Source organism: Cyprinus carpio, chromosome B24 (assembly GCF_018340385.1).
Source record: "Cyprinus carpio isolate SPL01 chromosome B24, ASM1834038v1, whole genome shotgun sequence".
NCBI classification, from domain to species: domain Eukaryota; kingdom Metazoa; phylum Chordata; class Actinopteri; order Cypriniformes; family Cyprinidae; genus Cyprinus; species Cyprinus carpio.
Genome location: NC_056620.1, coordinates 13,239,560 through 13,257,062, shown reverse-complemented (window position 1 = coordinate 13,257,062; position 17,503 = coordinate 13,239,560). Strand labels below are relative to the sequence as shown.

General features: G+C 34.7%; 1 protein-coding gene across 2 annotated transcripts in view; it reads left to right on the top strand.

Annotated features, from left to right (window-relative positions):
* The window catches only part of LOC109049848 (mitogen-activated protein kinase kinase kinase 3-like), a 59,739-nt gene extending 42,634 nt beyond the window's left edge, over positions 1-17,105 (top strand). For both annotated transcript variants that reach the window (XM_042752411.1, XM_042752412.1), the window contains 8 exons: positions 648-709; positions 3,709-3,780; positions 5,469-5,633; positions 7,115-7,263; positions 8,056-8,187; positions 11,751-11,880; positions 13,612-13,789; positions 13,881-17,105. In XM_042752411.1, coding sequence (XP_042608345.1) covers positions 648-709; positions 3,709-3,780; positions 5,469-5,633; positions 7,115-7,263; positions 8,056-8,187; positions 11,751-11,880; positions 13,612-13,789; positions 13,881-14,109 — 1,117 coding nt within the window. In that variant the 3' untranslated portion in view covers positions 14,110-17,105. The remainder of the gene's footprint in view (positions 1-647; positions 710-3,708; positions 3,781-5,468; positions 5,634-7,114; positions 7,264-8,055; positions 8,188-11,750; positions 11,881-13,611; positions 13,790-13,880) is intronic.
* The last annotated feature ends 398 nt before the right edge of the window (positions 17,106-17,503 follow it).

Sequence of the window (17,503 nt, the reverse complement as noted above, 5' to 3'; positions counted from 1 at the left end):
ATTCTGTTTCTTTTATTTTTATTTATTATATCATTAACAAAAAAAAAAAAAAGAAAGAAAAAAAACCTGGCTACATGTACTGCGTTAGGCTAGGCATATTATTACACACTTGCATATTATTGCTCTTTTGTTGATTTTGATTGCTTCCATTGTCCTCATTTGTGAGTCGCTTTGGAAAAAAGAGTCTGCCAAAAATTTTTTAATTCAAAACCAAAGCCATGGAGCATGACATCGTATGCTGTTGCTCATATATGTTTTTGGGTGTGAAATAATTTCACATACTAAAAATCTAGTGTAATCTCCAAATAAAAGCAAAAGATGGTTTGCTTATTGTGTGCATGAGTTGGTGGGTTACTAGTTTTGATTGGTAAATGAGTCTTTAGTTTTCACTATTCAAAAGTTTACAATACCCTGATGAATGGTCAGACGTTAGTATGTCGGGTCAGATATCAGGTAAAGAAAATCTCAGGTCTCCATCCTCAGCGTAACGACAGGTGGCAGGCGGTCACATTGGCACGACAGGGACTGTGCAGTGCAGGAATGTAAGCCAGGCAGACGGTGCGGCCCAACCTCACCACTGCACACAGGGGAGTAACAAGCAAAAATAACCCGTCATCTCTCCTCCTTCTCTCCTTGTGTTTCCACAGCCCGCCATTCTCCCAGAACAACCGGGACAACAATTACCTGAACCTCAATTATGAATACAAAGGTGAGATTGACATGAGCAAGTGAATATGGATTTCTGTCAGAGCTGTGGGCTTGTTTTAATGGTCTCTGCTCCATTATACAGCTGGTTCTCTATGACAGGGGCGAAGGTGCTTCCTTTGAGCTGTTGACTGTGGTCACTCTGTGTTGCCAATGGGGCGTCACGTCAAAACAAGACTGTATATTTGCAGTCCTGTTGAATGTGGCTGTGATTGTACCTCTGTTCCCAAACATAGTGAGCTGCTTTGATGTTTACTGCCTAGATAGGCAGCTGTCTTCTAAGGGAGCATCCTAACAGAAATGGAGCCTCATTAGTGACTGATTTGGTGCCCTGTACAGGACCTTGTTGTTGAAGCGCATGGGAGATTTGAGTCAAAATTGATACAGTATATTAGTATACTATTATAAATACCTTTAATTGAACAGAAAATATTTCTGGATAATATTAGAATAATAATATAGAAAATAGTATATTAAAATGCTATAATAACATTTTAATTAAATATAATATATTTATATTTTTTTAATTATAAAACATTTTACTTCATTCTATTTTTAAAATTCCATTCTAAAAAAAAAGTATTATTACGTTTATAGTGCTTTAAGGACATTTAGATATTTAAACTAAAAATAAGACAAAAAAATTGATTAAGAAATTGTTTTTTTATATTATTATATATCTCTTTTGGAATTTTTTAGCATAAATTGAGCTAAATTTAATAATAAAAACATATATATATATATACATGCACACTACTGGCCAGTTTGGAATAATATATATTTTAATGTTTGAAAAAAAAAAAAAAAAATGCATTTATGCTGCATTTATTTGATCAAGAATACAGTGAAAATAGTAATATTGTGAAATGTTATAACAATTAAAAAAACTAATTTCATTACATTTTTCTTGGTTTAATGATACTTAGATTTTTACACTTCAAAATAAGAAATATATTGATTAAAAAGATGTTTTTTTTTTTCAGTCTGAAAAGTCTGTCTACGTAGGCAGTTCACTAGGTTTTTGGAACAGAGTTATAGAGCTGTATCGATGGGGAGTGAATGAGATTTTCTCTCTCCTTTTTCCCTTTCATTCCTTTTCTTCTGCTGTGCTGAGAGATTGAAAGTTACTGGAGTGGTTAAACAAGGAGATTTTCTCTCATGTCTTTCCCTGGTTAGTATTCTCTGTCTCTCCTTTGCTCTGTCACTCTCACTCTCACTCTCTCCAGCTCTCATGCTCATGCCCAGCTCTCCCTCTGTTGTTTTTCCTCTTGAGCGGCGATCAAATAGAGCAGGCCTGCCTGATAATGAGATAGTAATCTTCCCCAACAGAGGGAGGCCAGTCACACACATATGCACAAAAACACTTTTCACAGAAACTTTCCTTTTTACGCACAAACCGTTTATATCTCGGTCTGTTAGGGAATAAAAAGAGCTCTATGATATTGACAACGTGCGTGTCTTTCCACTGAAGGCCAGGCACACTCATACATGCATTCAGATCCCCAACACTGAGGATTTCTCCATAGAGAGCAGGCCGGTTTTTTTTTCCTCTGGTCTTGTGAGTAGATTTTTCCACTCTGCGCTCTGCTTCTAAACAGAGCAAATCACTGGGTCTCCCTGGGAGACGAGCTGCAAACAGCACATGGGGAGGCAGTCCACTCGCTCAACAGCTGCTTTCAATTGCATGCGGCATCAGAACGCAGCACTCGCGTTTTAAGCAAGCAGCCTTCCGAGCTAGTCGCCTGTTTACGCACAGCCACTTACTCTGTCCTGCTCATTCTTTCCCGTCCTGTTCTTTGTGTCCTTCACTTTCTTTCTTACATTCTAATCTTTTTTCAGTCTCTTTATTTAGAGGACAAATGGGTGAATCACAATGCCTGCATTGTATTATTGGAGGAACATTGCTTTTTTTGACATTATTTTCATGCCAGTTAATAACTTTTTTGTCAATTCTTTTTTTACAGTTTAAAATATTAAAAGAAAAAAAATTATAATTTATTATTATTTGTTGTGATGTTTTTTCTAAAAAAAAAATCTTGTATGATGACACCATTTTAGTGTTTTTATTTTTTGTGTGTGTTATTATAATTTTTTAAATAATTTTTTTCATAACAATTAAACACATATTTTTGTCAGATTCTATGTAATTGTATGGGGGTAAAAACGACTGTAATGCATAAATGCCATAATGTAATACATAAATCATCCCGTCTGGGCAGATTTTGTTATATTAGTACTAAAAAATTAATGTACTTATTACATTAGACTTATTATATATATATATATATATATATATATATATATATATATATATATCTATATACCTATATCTATATATATATATATATATATAGCATTTTAATATGCTAAGAATTGCTTTTTTATATATCTTTGTGTGTGTTAGTAATCTATTATAATGCAAAAAATCTCTTTCTTATTACTGAAATTATATATTGGAGGGAAATATATAAAATATACCTGGGAAATGCCCTTTTTTTCTTTGTGAGATTTATCCAAATGTATTATTTTATGCTATTAATTAAGATTTTGGATTACAGTAATGCAAATAAGTTTTTTTGCATTACAATATATATAGTATAGTTTTTGTGAGATTCAGCCAAATTGAACCTTTTCACATAAGCTGGACATGTCCTTAAATTCAGTCTCATAGCCGTCTGTTCTGTAGTGCAGTAGACAGCTCAGTTGTTTATAATGGGAGTGTTCTAGTTTTGTCGCTTTGAATGAATGAAGTGCCCAATTTGGTTGGTAGATAGTTACTAAATAAAGGAGGTGCTTATTTTATTTTTTGATGTTTTTTTCATAGTTTATTTATTTGAGTGAATGCACTGAAGTAAGTTATGTTTATTTATATCAAATACTCTAATCAGTTTCATTATCAATATTTGCTGTTTTCTGTGAATGAAGATGAAATGCTTGTTTGTAAACCATTGGTCATGTCAAGCATGCATCTAACCGGTTTGTATGTAACTGCTCCACCTGCAGGGCGTCACGGGAAACACGGGACCTTCCCTCGCCAGTTCCACATGTCCAGCCGCAGTAAAGACTACGGTGACGGTAAGCTCTCCTTAACAGAACAATGTGTATGTAACTGTGCTATTTATAACTGTAGAAAACAGTGACTGTGTGTATGTAATTAATTATTTTGAAATTATTTATGAACATTATTATTATTATTTTTTTATTTGAGACTTAATTGAGAGCTTAAATGTAAATCAAGTTGAATAACCAAAGTTCATGATGCTGAAAAGAGTTATAATCTGTTGTTATTATTGCTTTGTATATTATTTTTAAATAAATCATTGAATCAAAAAATAAATAAATAATATAATGTATAGTTTATAATGTAATTATAATATATATATATATATATATATATATATATATATATATATATATATATATATTATATATATATATATATATACTATATATATATATATATTTAGTTATTTATTGTTATGATTAATCCTGACAATTTCTGAAAATGCAATGAGCATTAGTAGTTTCTGTCTGAGTTGAATTTATTCTAAACAAATGGTATCACATATATTTTGTTTCTCTTTTATACTTACACCATTATTTTTTCACAAAGTAACGATACAAGTCTGCATGAAAACTGGTGTTAAGACCAAAAACTTCAGTCTGGTATTTGGAGCCTCTCCTCAATTCTCAGAGCACCTAATTAGTAAATTTATTCTTTGGTTAACATTTAGCAGATGCTTTCTTATCCAAAGCAAGTCGCAATTCGCTAATTGCATGCACCATCCCTCTGGCTTGTGTTAGCGTGGAGGGCATTGCTCAATAGCACAGAACAGGACTGTGTTCTTGCTGATTCTCCTACTTGGAATCAAACATGCGTTTGCAGCCTACATCCAAAAATTGTTAGTCTGCCACAACCAAAATACAAAACCCATTTTCATCTAGAAGGCTAGTTTATGCTGATTTGCTGCTGTTACACAGGTGCTGATATTTTCAACAGGGATATTACAAATTCCTTACATTATGTGCAGTGCTGGAGGCAGATAAAGATGTGCGTATGGTCAACATGATTTGAGTTTCTCCAGAACTCAAGAATTGTATTAAAGACCTAGTGTGTGTGTGTTTGTGTGTGTGTTTTATTTGTGTTTCCCCTGATGGGGCACACTGACTGTTGCAAAACACTGTACTGAGATGAGCTTCCTGCCTTGTGGAAAGGTTGATGGAGGAAGTGAGAAACAAAGGAAAAGAAGAGCGTGTGAGAGGGAATTAGGGAATGGGAGGAAGAGGAATATCAAGATGCATGGACATGTTGATTGCATGTGCCTTAAAGCATGAAGAGATGATTCAGAACATCTGAATTCTGCAAAGATTTAATTAGTTTATAGGGAATGTTATTTGTGCATGTGGTAGATGCTTTTACCAAAGCAGATTTTTAGTGTTTTTAAGGTAACAGTGTATCATGTGTGTTCCCTGGGAGTCAAACCTATGATCTAGATGTTGTTAGTGCCATTCTATAAAAAACAAACTTGGAAATATCAAGCAAATTACAATTGTGATTTCAAAAAAGAATAAAAATGAACACAATTTTATATTTAACTTATTAATACAACTTAGATATAACTTTTTTACACAACTTTTATAAACTCAGTAATAGAAAAAAATGGGAAATTCTACAAAAAGATGATGGAAGTTTATTAGTCAGAACTCTTAAGGTGTATTTGCATTTTGTATCATGTGCGCCTAAAATATGTGTTTGTATGCAGGTCGAAGGACCTTCCCTCGAAGCTTTATGCCTCAAGAGAACCTGTTTCAGCTGGTCCCGTCCAGCCGTACACGCAGCTATAATGGAGAAAGCACCTTGCTGTACAGTGGAGATCCGCACTCCATCAGCTGGACTGAGAAAAACAGCCAGCGCAACACTCCTAAATGTAAGAGCACATACAGTACATGCATACACATGAGGACACTTATGCAGACAATTAGAAAAGAAAGCGTTATAAAGCACATTTAAACACTTGCCTTCAGACCAGAAGTGTCTGGTTGTAGCATAGCCATGAACAACTCGGTGTATAAGTAGGGCTTCACTGCTTTCTATGTACCATCTGCTGTGGCTGAATCTGTAGCACCACAGCAAAATAAAGCATATTCAACCTGAGTTGTCAATGTGAGTTTGATGTGTATATTGAATGTAGCATGACAAAAAAGACTGTAACGCAAAATAATGACAAAAACTTATTTTTACTGAATTGTCCTATGCATGCTGCATGCAAAAAAAAAATAATAACATGATCAGTTAAATCCACAAGCAAGTGACTCTCATGAACTGTTGTCTTTAGGAAATCAGAAGGATACAGCTTGACCAGTGTTGTCCATATATTTAAATAAATTGTAATTTTATAAATTAGAATTTAATCAAATCAGAGCATCTGTAACTAATCTCTTTCAGTTAGCTTTAATCATAGAGAAAGAAACAATAATTATATACACATTGTTACCATTCGATTTTGTTCATACTTCCCGCCTCTGTTAGAGATGATGAATAAACCCAGCTCTGCATGGCTTGTGCTGTGCTCTTGTGTGTTTGAGCCCTGCAGTCTGCAATCAGCTCCATTTCCTCCGAGGAATCCAGGACGGGCGCCTGAGTTTGACTTATGAACATGGATGCTTGTCTCTACTGTCTGCCTGCGGGTTCTTTCCCCCCCAATGCCTCCATAAACTATTCAGATAGCTTCATGTCACATGTCATTATAGGAACACTAAGCTGATTAAAATGATCGTAAATGCTGACGCAAAAGTGTCCGTCAGAGAATAAGTGGAAAATGAGTCTGAGAGATGCGTAAATCTTGGCTGGTGACTGGTATTTCTCAGACTTGGGTGTAGTTTAACTGCATCCAGACTTGAAGTTCTTCTATCTATGATTAGATCCATACAGCATGTTTATAGAACAATAGCAGCAGACACAGATTGTATTATTATGTCTGTGGCTCATGATAGCAATCAGTCATGAGAGAGCCATAAAAAAGAGATTCAGATATGGCCATAAACAAGATGTTGTATTAGAGTGTTAAAAAAAAAAAAAAAAAAAAAAAACCCTGAAGGATTTGCTTCAGCTCGACGTGGCCTTGATTTAAAGAAGTAATATTCAGGTGTTTAATATTTAGTCTTGAATAACTTGCAGCAACTGCCAATAGTTCACTCTCTGCCTCTCTGTTCATTTAAATCCTAGTTTATTGCCTGAGAGGGGAACAGTTGCAAATAAATCTGAAAGTGTAAATCTGTGTAGTAATTCAATTGCGGTTATGACTCGGAGTCGTCAGCGAGTCTGTGTGAGTGATTTGGTCTGGTTTAAGTTACAGTCTGAGGTTTGCTGGTGAGGTTAACTTGGTTTGTTTCTTCTTACCCTCCTCAGCCCCAAGGGCTCCTGTAAACTGGCGTCAGGGGAAACTGCTCGGTCGGGGAGCGTTCGGAGAGGTCTACCTCTGCTACGATGTTGACACGGGACGCGAGCTGGCGGCCAAGCAGGTGCCCTTTGACCCTGAGAGTCAGGAGACCAGCAAGGTAAGTGTGAAGTGGACTCAGATGATGACAGTGTTTATTAGGGCTGGGTTTTGACACAAATTTCACAATTCGATTCGATTCTCATTCACAAGCTTGCGATTTGATTCGATTCAATATCGATTATTTTGGATACATATCAGGAGCAGTACATGCCAAATTTTCTCAAGGAAAAAAAAAACTTCAACTAATGCTGTAAAATATACAAGAGAGTCAGTTGATACTGCATTACTAGAATATTGAAGGTTAAAACTGACTGATTTGTAGGCTAATATACAACTGCTAAAATTACGTTTAATGACGTTTTTAAAATAATAAAGTTACAATTACATAATAATATTTCTACTTGAATTGTTGTTTTTTTTATATAAACATTTAAATGGTGGCTGTCATAAAAACTTTTTTCAAACATAAATTAAACACTAAAAATTATAAGGAGTATGTTATATGGTGCATATATTTAGCAAAATGCCCCTCTCTACAGTTTATTTTTCTGACTAATGAGTTTATGGTCACCGAATATGTTTTTTCTGAGGTAAATGTGACGTTACGTGACATTGTTAACAAGAATTACCATGATGCTATTTTGGCGTATGAAACACTGATTGAGTGATTACATGAGACAGAATACAGATTAAGTTGTACTCTTTCTTTTAACTTACCTTCGGATGTTTAGTCATGTTTATTTTGTGCTGAAAAATTGTCCATAAAAATGAGAATCGATATTTTACCCAGCCCTAGCATTTATGCTCTGTAGAGATGTTGTGCTTACTTGTCTCTTGTCGGTCTCCACAGGAAGTGAATGCACTGGAGTGTGAGATCCAGCTCTTGAAGAATCTGCGTCACGACCGTATCGTGCAGTACTACGGCTGCTTGCGTGATCCGGTGCAGAAAAAGCTGTCCATCTTTGTGGAATTCATGCCCGGGGTGTGTATACAGTTATGTTTGTGTTTGCTCTGTGTTGATGCAGCTCATTGGAGGGATTTGGAGATGTTTACTTTTAGAATGACTCACACACATTAGATTCAGCCCCTCAGTGTCTATTATTATTTTGTTATTTTCAGTATTTGTGTAAGTTAATGTAGACTTCATGCATACTGTGGAATGAATAAGAAAACAGTCTTTGGGTAAATTCACCATACTACTACTTTTGCATGGACTATTTTAGTACAAAAATATGCTTCTTATTCACTTTCCATTGACAGTCTTTATGAAAAAGTTGCTCTTATGAACTGGTTCATTTTAGTGAATCAAAACAAATCGCCTGTCCAAAGTAGCCCGATCCACGAACAAATGACTCTAAGAAACCGGCTCTTTTTAGTGAATCAAGACATAAAGCATGAGCAGAGTAGCCTGGTTCATAAACAAATGACTTGTATGAACCGGTTCTTTTTAGTGAATCAAAAGATGAACAGTGTAGCCTGCCTGATTAATAAAAAAATGACTCTAATAAACCAGTTCCTTTTAGTAAATCAGAACATACAGCAAGACAAGTGTATTTTGAGTCATGAAAAATTATTCTTATGAACCATTTTTTTTAACTGAATCAAAACATACAACAAGACTATCGTATGTTGATTCATGAACAAATTATTCTTATGAACTAGTTTTTTTGAATGAGTCATACATACAGCAAGACTGGTGTATCCTAATTCATTAATAAATGACTCTTATGAACTGGTTCATTTTAGTGAATCAAAACATACAACAAGACTAGTGTATCTTGATTCAAGAACAAGTGATTCTTATGAACTAGTTCCTTTTAATGAGTCATACATACATCAAGACTGGTGTATCGTAATTAATTAATAAATGACTCTGATGAACCAGTTCTTTTTAGTAAATCAAAATATACAGCACAGATAGAGTATCCTGATTTACACACAAATGACTCTTGTGAACTGGTTCTTCTAAGTGAATCAGAACATATAGTGTGACCAGTTTACCCTGATTCTATTACATATAAAAAAAATTATATGTAAGCAAAATCGACAAATTAATCAGTTTCAAATCAAATTGAATTGAAATTGGAATCTAAACAAAACAGCTGAATCAGAATCAAATTGAATCAGGAAATGTGTATTGATACCCTGTCTTATTTACTTCACCGAATCAGGTTCTAAAAACATGGATAGCGTATGTGAAAAAACAACTGTTACTGGCCACATTCTCAGTGTCTCTTTGTGTTTTAAGAATATGACATTGTTAAACTTACAATGAATCTGCGCTTTTCAAATAATAAGCAAACCCACTCCAAAATGTCACTGGCTCGCGATCGTATCCACAGTGTTCTTTGTCAGCACAACCGCACGGCTTTACGAGTTCATTTTCTCTGCAAATGGGTGTCTTAACGAGCGTCAGACGTGGTCTGTCCCATCCGTTAGCTCCATTTTAATATGCACAGACTCGCGGCGTCTTGTCTGGTAAAGGGGAATGTTTCACCAAGGTCTCTGGCAGACAGATGCATCGCTGCTCAGAGCCAAAGCCACCAGCCTCTGCACGGCACTGCTGCGTCCTGATAAGAGCAGAGGTGAAGGGAACAGACAAAGAGAGAACCAGTTTGAATGAGTAGGATGTGGAATAGGGTTACTTGAGGTGAGAAATGTATTGCATAATGAGGGATCAGAAGATCGCTAGAGCCTGTAGGAGTGTATTACAGTAGGATTACATATGCGGTACACATTGTTTCGTTTTAATAACTTGAAAAGGACATTGTGATACTTCATAATAAAAAATGACTACTTTGAAGGAGCTGTGCAAATGTATTATTGCTTGGAAGGCATTGTGGTTTCTCTCATTGAAGTTTGCGTCACAGGTGTTTCGTGATGTTGTCCTTGAGGAGACATTGTTTCTTCGGCGAATGGGTGTAAACAGGAAAGCTGGGGAAATATGAACCTTGCTTGGGCCAGTGTTTCAAAGAAACACTGTCACATGTGAGAAACATTTGGCACTGTGATCTGTTTTTCCAGAAAGTTAAAAAAAGTTCAGTGTTCTGACAAACCATACACTTCCAGCTCTACTTTTGTAAACACATCTGAGTGTGACTTCCTGACACACTGCTTTACAGCGAATAATAGAATATAATTTAATGTAATATAATATAATGCTGTGAAAAAGTATATGCATTAGTGCTGTCAAATGATTAACCGTGATTAATTGCATCCAACTTAAGTTTTTATTTACATAATATATACAGTAAATATTTTCAATATATACAGTATGTGTGTGTATTTATATATACATAATAAATATATACAGAACACACACACGTTGTGCAAACAAAAACTTTTATTTTGTATGCGATTAATTGTTAATTGTTTGACATGAATATGCATGCTTTCAGATTTCTGTTATGTATTATTTTATAATTATTATATATGGTATTAGTGTAATTAAATATACTTGATGAACCAAGTCAACACTCATATCTACAGTGTAAAAAAAAATTGATTTGTAATTTTACACAGCATAGTATTAAATTATTTTATTGTTAATATTATTGATTATTTTTACTTTTATATTTTATTAAATGTTATATTTATATAATTTTATACATATTATATTTAAGATTAAATATTATTAAATATTTTAGAATATAATTAAAAGTAATAGAACATTGGTAATGGTAAGAATGAGCACTAAATGTGTTATTTGAATACATTTGGTATTTATTAATCTTTGTGAATGTTAGTTAAGAAAAATAGTTATTAGAATAGTTAAACAGTTTATTGGTGTACAATTTAAATAAAAATATAAAGTTGTTTATTTTTTAGCTTAAGTCAATTAAATAATATTAACAGACACAACTTTTGATTTTAATAATTTATTTCTAAATGTAGATATTAACACTAATTAAAATTAATAACTGTTATAGTATTTTTCTTTTTTAATTCATGCTAACTAATGCAATTAGCAAATGTTAAATAAATTGAACCTTAATAGAAATAATAAATTTAACATTTATTATTTAATCATATTTGATATAATTTAATCAATTTTTATATATTATAAAATATGTACACATATATAGACAAAGTAATCACACACACAAGAGTAAAAACACCATAGTAATAGCACACTTCTTAAAAAGCAACAAATATGAGTTAAACAGCGAATTTTAATACTTTGTACATAATTGTTGCATAATACATGTTTACATCCCTGCATGCAGTATTAACAATAATAATACAGTATAACCTTTGCAACAGCAACAACAAAAAACAGGATATCAGGAAGGGGTCAAACCACTTTCCATTGCACTGTTTCCTTTGGTAAACAGGTTTGAATACTGTTTTTATGTTTCCTGTCAACACATATGCTGACAGCTTGTTTTTGAAGTTTCCTAATAAAAATACATAGCCTCTATAGTTCTTTCTGCTTTTGGAGAATAAAACACATGCTTACACTTTATGCGCTGGCTGAATATGATATCTGGCTTCTTTGCTCTTGTCTGTCCAGTATGATTAATCTGTGTGTCCATGTGTGTCTAGGGCTCTATTAAAGACCAGCTGAAGGCGTACGGAGCACTGACTGAAAAAGTCACCCGCAGATACACCCGACAGATCCTACAGGGAGTCCACTATTTGCACAGCAACATGATCGTACACAGAGACATCAAAGGTAAATCGCAGTAGTCATAAATCACCTCCAGCTAAGAACAGTGGGCTGTTGCTTTGTAATGTAAATCTGAAGGAGAGTGTCACCTCAAATACATTCCTTCTTATTAGGCGAAATAACACTGGTTTGGTTCAGATTTGTGTTACTTCCTTTAGGTATTGCCAAAAATAGCAAGCGGGGAAGATTTTGCATTCCTCCGGACTTTAGGGATAAATTCTGACCAAAATTAACAGCCAGTCTATTGGGCATTTTTTTAGCATTGATATTAAATGTCCTAAAATTATATTTTACCTACCAGATGTGTATATGCAAAAAATATGCAAAATAAAATAATAATAATAATATTCAAAAATATTATTTAAAAATAGTGTTAACATGTAATATTCAAAAAAATATTTTATGTTCAATTTACAATAAAAACGGTGGGTGTGGTTACCTGAAATTCACCTTAAAAATGCAGTGGCAGTGTTTCAGGTATTACAGGATGGCATATAGTGCTTGAATATTTTACAACTTATGACCGCATATTTCATTTAGTGATATAATAGTAATTTTCCAAGCTACTCAAAGTACCAAAATCTGCTTTTTAGAGAAAGAGAGAGACGTGACATTCAGCCAAGTATGGTGACCCATACTCAGAATTCGTGCTCTGCATTTAACCCATCCGAAGTGCACACACACAGAGCAGTGAACACACACACACACACTGTGAACACACACCCGGAGCAGTGGGCAGCCATTTTATGCTGCAGCGCCCGGGGAGCAGTTGGGGGGTCCGATGCCTTGCTCAAGGGCACCTAAGTCATGGTATTGAAGGTGGAGAGAGAACTGTACATGCACTCCCCCCACCCACAATTCCTGCCGGCCCGAGACTCAAACTCACAACCCTTCGATTGGGAGTCCGACTCTCTAACCATTAGGCCACGACTTCCCTTAAATGACAGTTCATACCCATCATAATATTATACATAAGAAACATAATTAAAATTGAAAAAAAAAAAAATCTATTTATATATATATGCATCACACAGGGACTTTTACTGTAATTTATAAGATATTTAATAGTTTTTACTGTTAAATTACGTATAATGCAATGTTAAACAATTTATTGTGGATTTTTTTACAATAGAAATGTATTTTTTATTTTTGTAGAATTTATCATTTTTTTTACAGTGATTATTATAGATTATGTAGTGTTCAAAATGAACAAAAAAATGTTTAAATTTGGTAGAACAAGAATTTATAGTAATTGTAAATTGTTTTTTTTTTTAGAAACGTTCAAGTAATGTTCCAGCAACATACGTTTGCAAAACTGTCATCTGATACATTTACATTCATAGTTTTATCAAGGCACACATGACCAATACAGTTTCTGTCATTCCCATAACAAAACGAAGATCCTCTATTGGAAATATCCACAATAAGTACGTGCTGCAAGGAAGGAGCCTTGGTGTGTTCGCTCTTAATTTTCCATTCACAGTACAGTCAGACTTCCAGGGTGTGGAAATCTTGTGGCTGGCGGGAATTACTCACTACTCAAACAAGCACAAATCTCACAGGCAACACGGCTAAAGCAACAGAAAATCACTCCGACTAGAAGTGTGGGAGGAAAGAGTTAGTCTCGAGCTTCAAACGCCATCAGCCATAGGCAGCTTATAATTTGATGCAGTTGTCATCGTTGGTCAGACAAACATCTCGACTGGTGTAACTCAATCTACACGTGTTTCCTCACAGGCGCTAACATTTTGAGAGACTCCTCTGGAAATGTGAAGCTGGGAGATTTTGGGGCTAGCAAGCGCATTCAGACCATCTGCATGTCCGGCACGGGAATCAAATCGGTCACCGGCACCCCCTACTGGATGAGCCCGGAAGTCATTAATGGAGAAGGCTACGGACGCAAAGCAGATATTTGGTGAGATCTGTTGCATTTGATGTATTTTAGTATCATTGAGATACTATTTCATTGAGTTTCAGTTAACTAGAATAACCCTCTCTCTCCTCAGGAGTGTTGCCTGCACGGTTGTAGAGATGCTTACCCAGAAGCCCCCGTGGGCTGAATATGAAGCAATGGCAGCCATTTTCAAGATCGCAACCCAGCCGACTAAGCCAAACCTGCCCGAGAGTGTGTCTGACGCATGCAGGGACTTCCTGCACCAGATCTTTTTGGAAGAGAAATGGCGGCCCACTGCCGAGGAGCTTCTCAGCCACCCTTTTGTCCAGGGCAGCTTCTAATCCTACAGATCTCGGATGTCTCTGGAATCCCCAGGGAAAACCACACACCTGCCCGCGGACCATCACCACTCTGCCTTCTAGGGTCCGGAGAAACCCACCAAGCAGCCAACTAAGAACAAACGTGAATCTCCCTAACGCAGCTCGACAAATATCATGGACGCTGATAGCGCTTCCCGTATTGTTAATCAGAGTCAGAGCCCTGTCCCAAATGATGCACTTGACTTCAGAACGTCATTTCATGAGCTAAATAGACCCTTTTTATATTTTCAGGGCTCTCAGGAGCAGAAGTCATCATAGTTGGGTAAACTTTTAAACTGCATTCCCATTAGCTCCAAAAGCAAAAGAAAAAATCCATGACTTTCCAAAAGAGGAAAAATAAAATGGAGAGATGAATTATAGCAGTCAGAAGAAAGTATGATGTCAAATGTCAGCAGTGTTAATTATTATTTTGTAATTTACTGTCAAGGTAATATAACACAAATTATAGCACTATAAATATATATGACATATTTAAAAACTTATTGGGCACACTATTACCCAACATTCCTTGTAACAAACTGTATAAACTTTTAAAGGGCAGTAAGAGCTGAGAGTGGGTTGGTGACATAAACCGATTTTGGGAAAACAACAATATCAACTTAAGTAGTTTGCCATAATATAGAATTATTAATGGTTAAAAATAATAAATACTTTCAAAATGTCATGTGGTGTGACTTCTGAAAACCTTAATATTTCAGATTTATTAATTTATGGTATTTCTTAACCTTGCAAAAATCACAGCACAAAAATGAGCTCACATTAATCACAAATATTAAAAAAATGATAAAGATGTGTACACTCAATGTATATTTAACGTACGGATTTTTTTTTTTTTACTTGATGGTTACACCGCATGACATTTTTATTGCCATTTTTTTACGTGTTTTTTTTTTTTTTTTAAACCATAACATTCATTACTATAAATGTCCACAGTTTTATAAAGTACATTTTTAAAGATTTTTTCCTTTTCTTTAGAATGGACGCATTGCCATTTGGGACAGAGCCTTTGGCTAGGGATTGATACAATGCAGTCAGCACAGAATGGCACATAAAGTGTCACTGCCCAAACAATGCTGATTACAATAGCTTAGTTTACATGCATTACTGCCAGCTTTATCTGATCCCCTGATGCACTTGAAACCAGCCCAAGCGCTCTGATGCGATACAACAGGGGTTGCTGGACATATCACATATGCTCTGTGTTTGGCACAAATGTATTAGAGTGTCATTTTAAGGTGGTCTTTTGTTTAACGGAATTCATTTGGTTATAAAAGAGAGTTGATTTTGATTAAGGCTCATGTACCTCTCTATCCCTGGGTCCAATCCTGAGTGTCATTGAAAGTACATAGAAAAGACCTCATGGAGCAATTATAATGATATATGTACTGTACAATACTCATTTGAGTAATTTTTTGTTAAGATTACGGTGTTTGATGGTTAGAATCTAACCAAATAAGAATGACACAGAGTAAGACATATGCAACCACCAAAGTGGTATGAGACAGAGAAATGTGTCATTTTTTCATGTCTTTTTAGCTAATGAAGACTGTATAAACACGTCTTTTTTTTATATTATGTAACGTTTTAGTTAAAGCACTCTTTACCCAGAGATAATCACTGTAAATACGTTCCCATTGCACTCTTGGACTCATGCATAGAGCACATAGGATAATCAGCTGAGATATTTTTATACATTTTTTTAAATTCACGTTTGGAATGACAGTACCAAACTTTTTTGTATTATTATAAAAATTACCCTAAAGTGTCAAAGCAATATTTCAGAGAAGACTACTACGGCTGGTGTGTTAGCATTCTTGTACTCTTCACTCAGTCGAATACAACCAAAGAGTGAGATGATTGAATTATGAATTTGGTCACTTCAGAACTGTTCGGTGTCTTGAATTGTATCCTATATGGTGAGTTTCTTTGTTTTGTTGACTCAAACTATCCTTCGCTGATATGCAGATGTTTTCCTTATCATTATGAAAATAAACACAGTTTCACAAAAAAATTAAAGCAATAGTTCACTCAAAAATGAAAATTTGCTGAATTTACTCACCCTAAGACCATCTGAATTTGATTCTTCATATGAACAGATTTGGAGAAAGTTAGCATTACATCACTTGCTCACAATGGATCCTCTGCAGTGAATGGGTGCCGTCAGAATGAAAGTTCAAACAGCTGATAAAAACGTCACATTAATCCAGAAGTAATTCACACGATTACAGTGCAGAGAAAAACAGCTGTGTTTAATATTTGTAATAAACAAATCCATAGTTAATAAGTTTTGGACTCTCAGAGTATCCACTGATGTAATGCAAAATTTCTCCAAATCTGTTCTGATGAGGAAACAAATTCATCTACATCTTGGTTGACCTTGGATGACATTTTTGGATTAACTATTCCTTTAAACATACATAGTCTTAAATTACATTTTTTTTCATCTTGTCCAAATGTAAATGCTAAACTTTAAACACTTGATTCTGTGATTGCTGTTTTTTGTTCTGAATTCGAAAAGAAATACACCAGCAGCAATTCATGTTGCAATTAGTGCCTTCTCTGATGCCCTTATTCTGAGAGGTCAGTCATTTTAAAAACATTTTTAGCGGTGGAATGTGTTTTCTGATGTCCTTCTGATGGTTTCGGTATCTCGCATTGATGCTGTTAAGGACATTTGCTGAAGATCTTTTACTGAAGAGGATTGCATTGTAAATACATACTGTACCGAGCTGTCATAATGTTTCATTATATTCAAAGTACCTTAGTCACAGTATATCATTATTGTTCTGATTGTGGAGAGGTCTGGGTTTCAGATGATCTCAGCTGAGGGTGAACAAACCACGCTGGTTTTTGAGGGGCTAAGAATGAAGCATTCTGTGCTGCCTTGATGAAAAAGCCTGGAAACATTTATCAGTGATTTTGTACATTTGAATAAATAAATTTATTGTCTAAAACCAGCTTCTGTGCTTATTCTGTGTGATTTGGTTTTTAACATGAAAAATTGTAATGTTATGAACCTTTCAGTAGCAAATGCATTGTGATATAATAACTTATCATATGGATATACAGATTTTCATCTTTTGGATAATTTTTAAATTATATATATATATATATATATATAAAAAGAACATTTTTTAAATTGGCCTACATGATTAAGCTTATATTGGTTAAATAACACATTAATACACTTTAAATAACTAATATGAATTTCAAACGTAGGCTATTTTATTCCATTAGATACAAGATATCAAACCATGTTACATCTGCTAACAAATGATACTGGAGTCATTTTGGCAATTAATTGAGCTTCAGTTCTCAAAACGATTTTTACCAAATCTGACAGCCAAGTCTATGA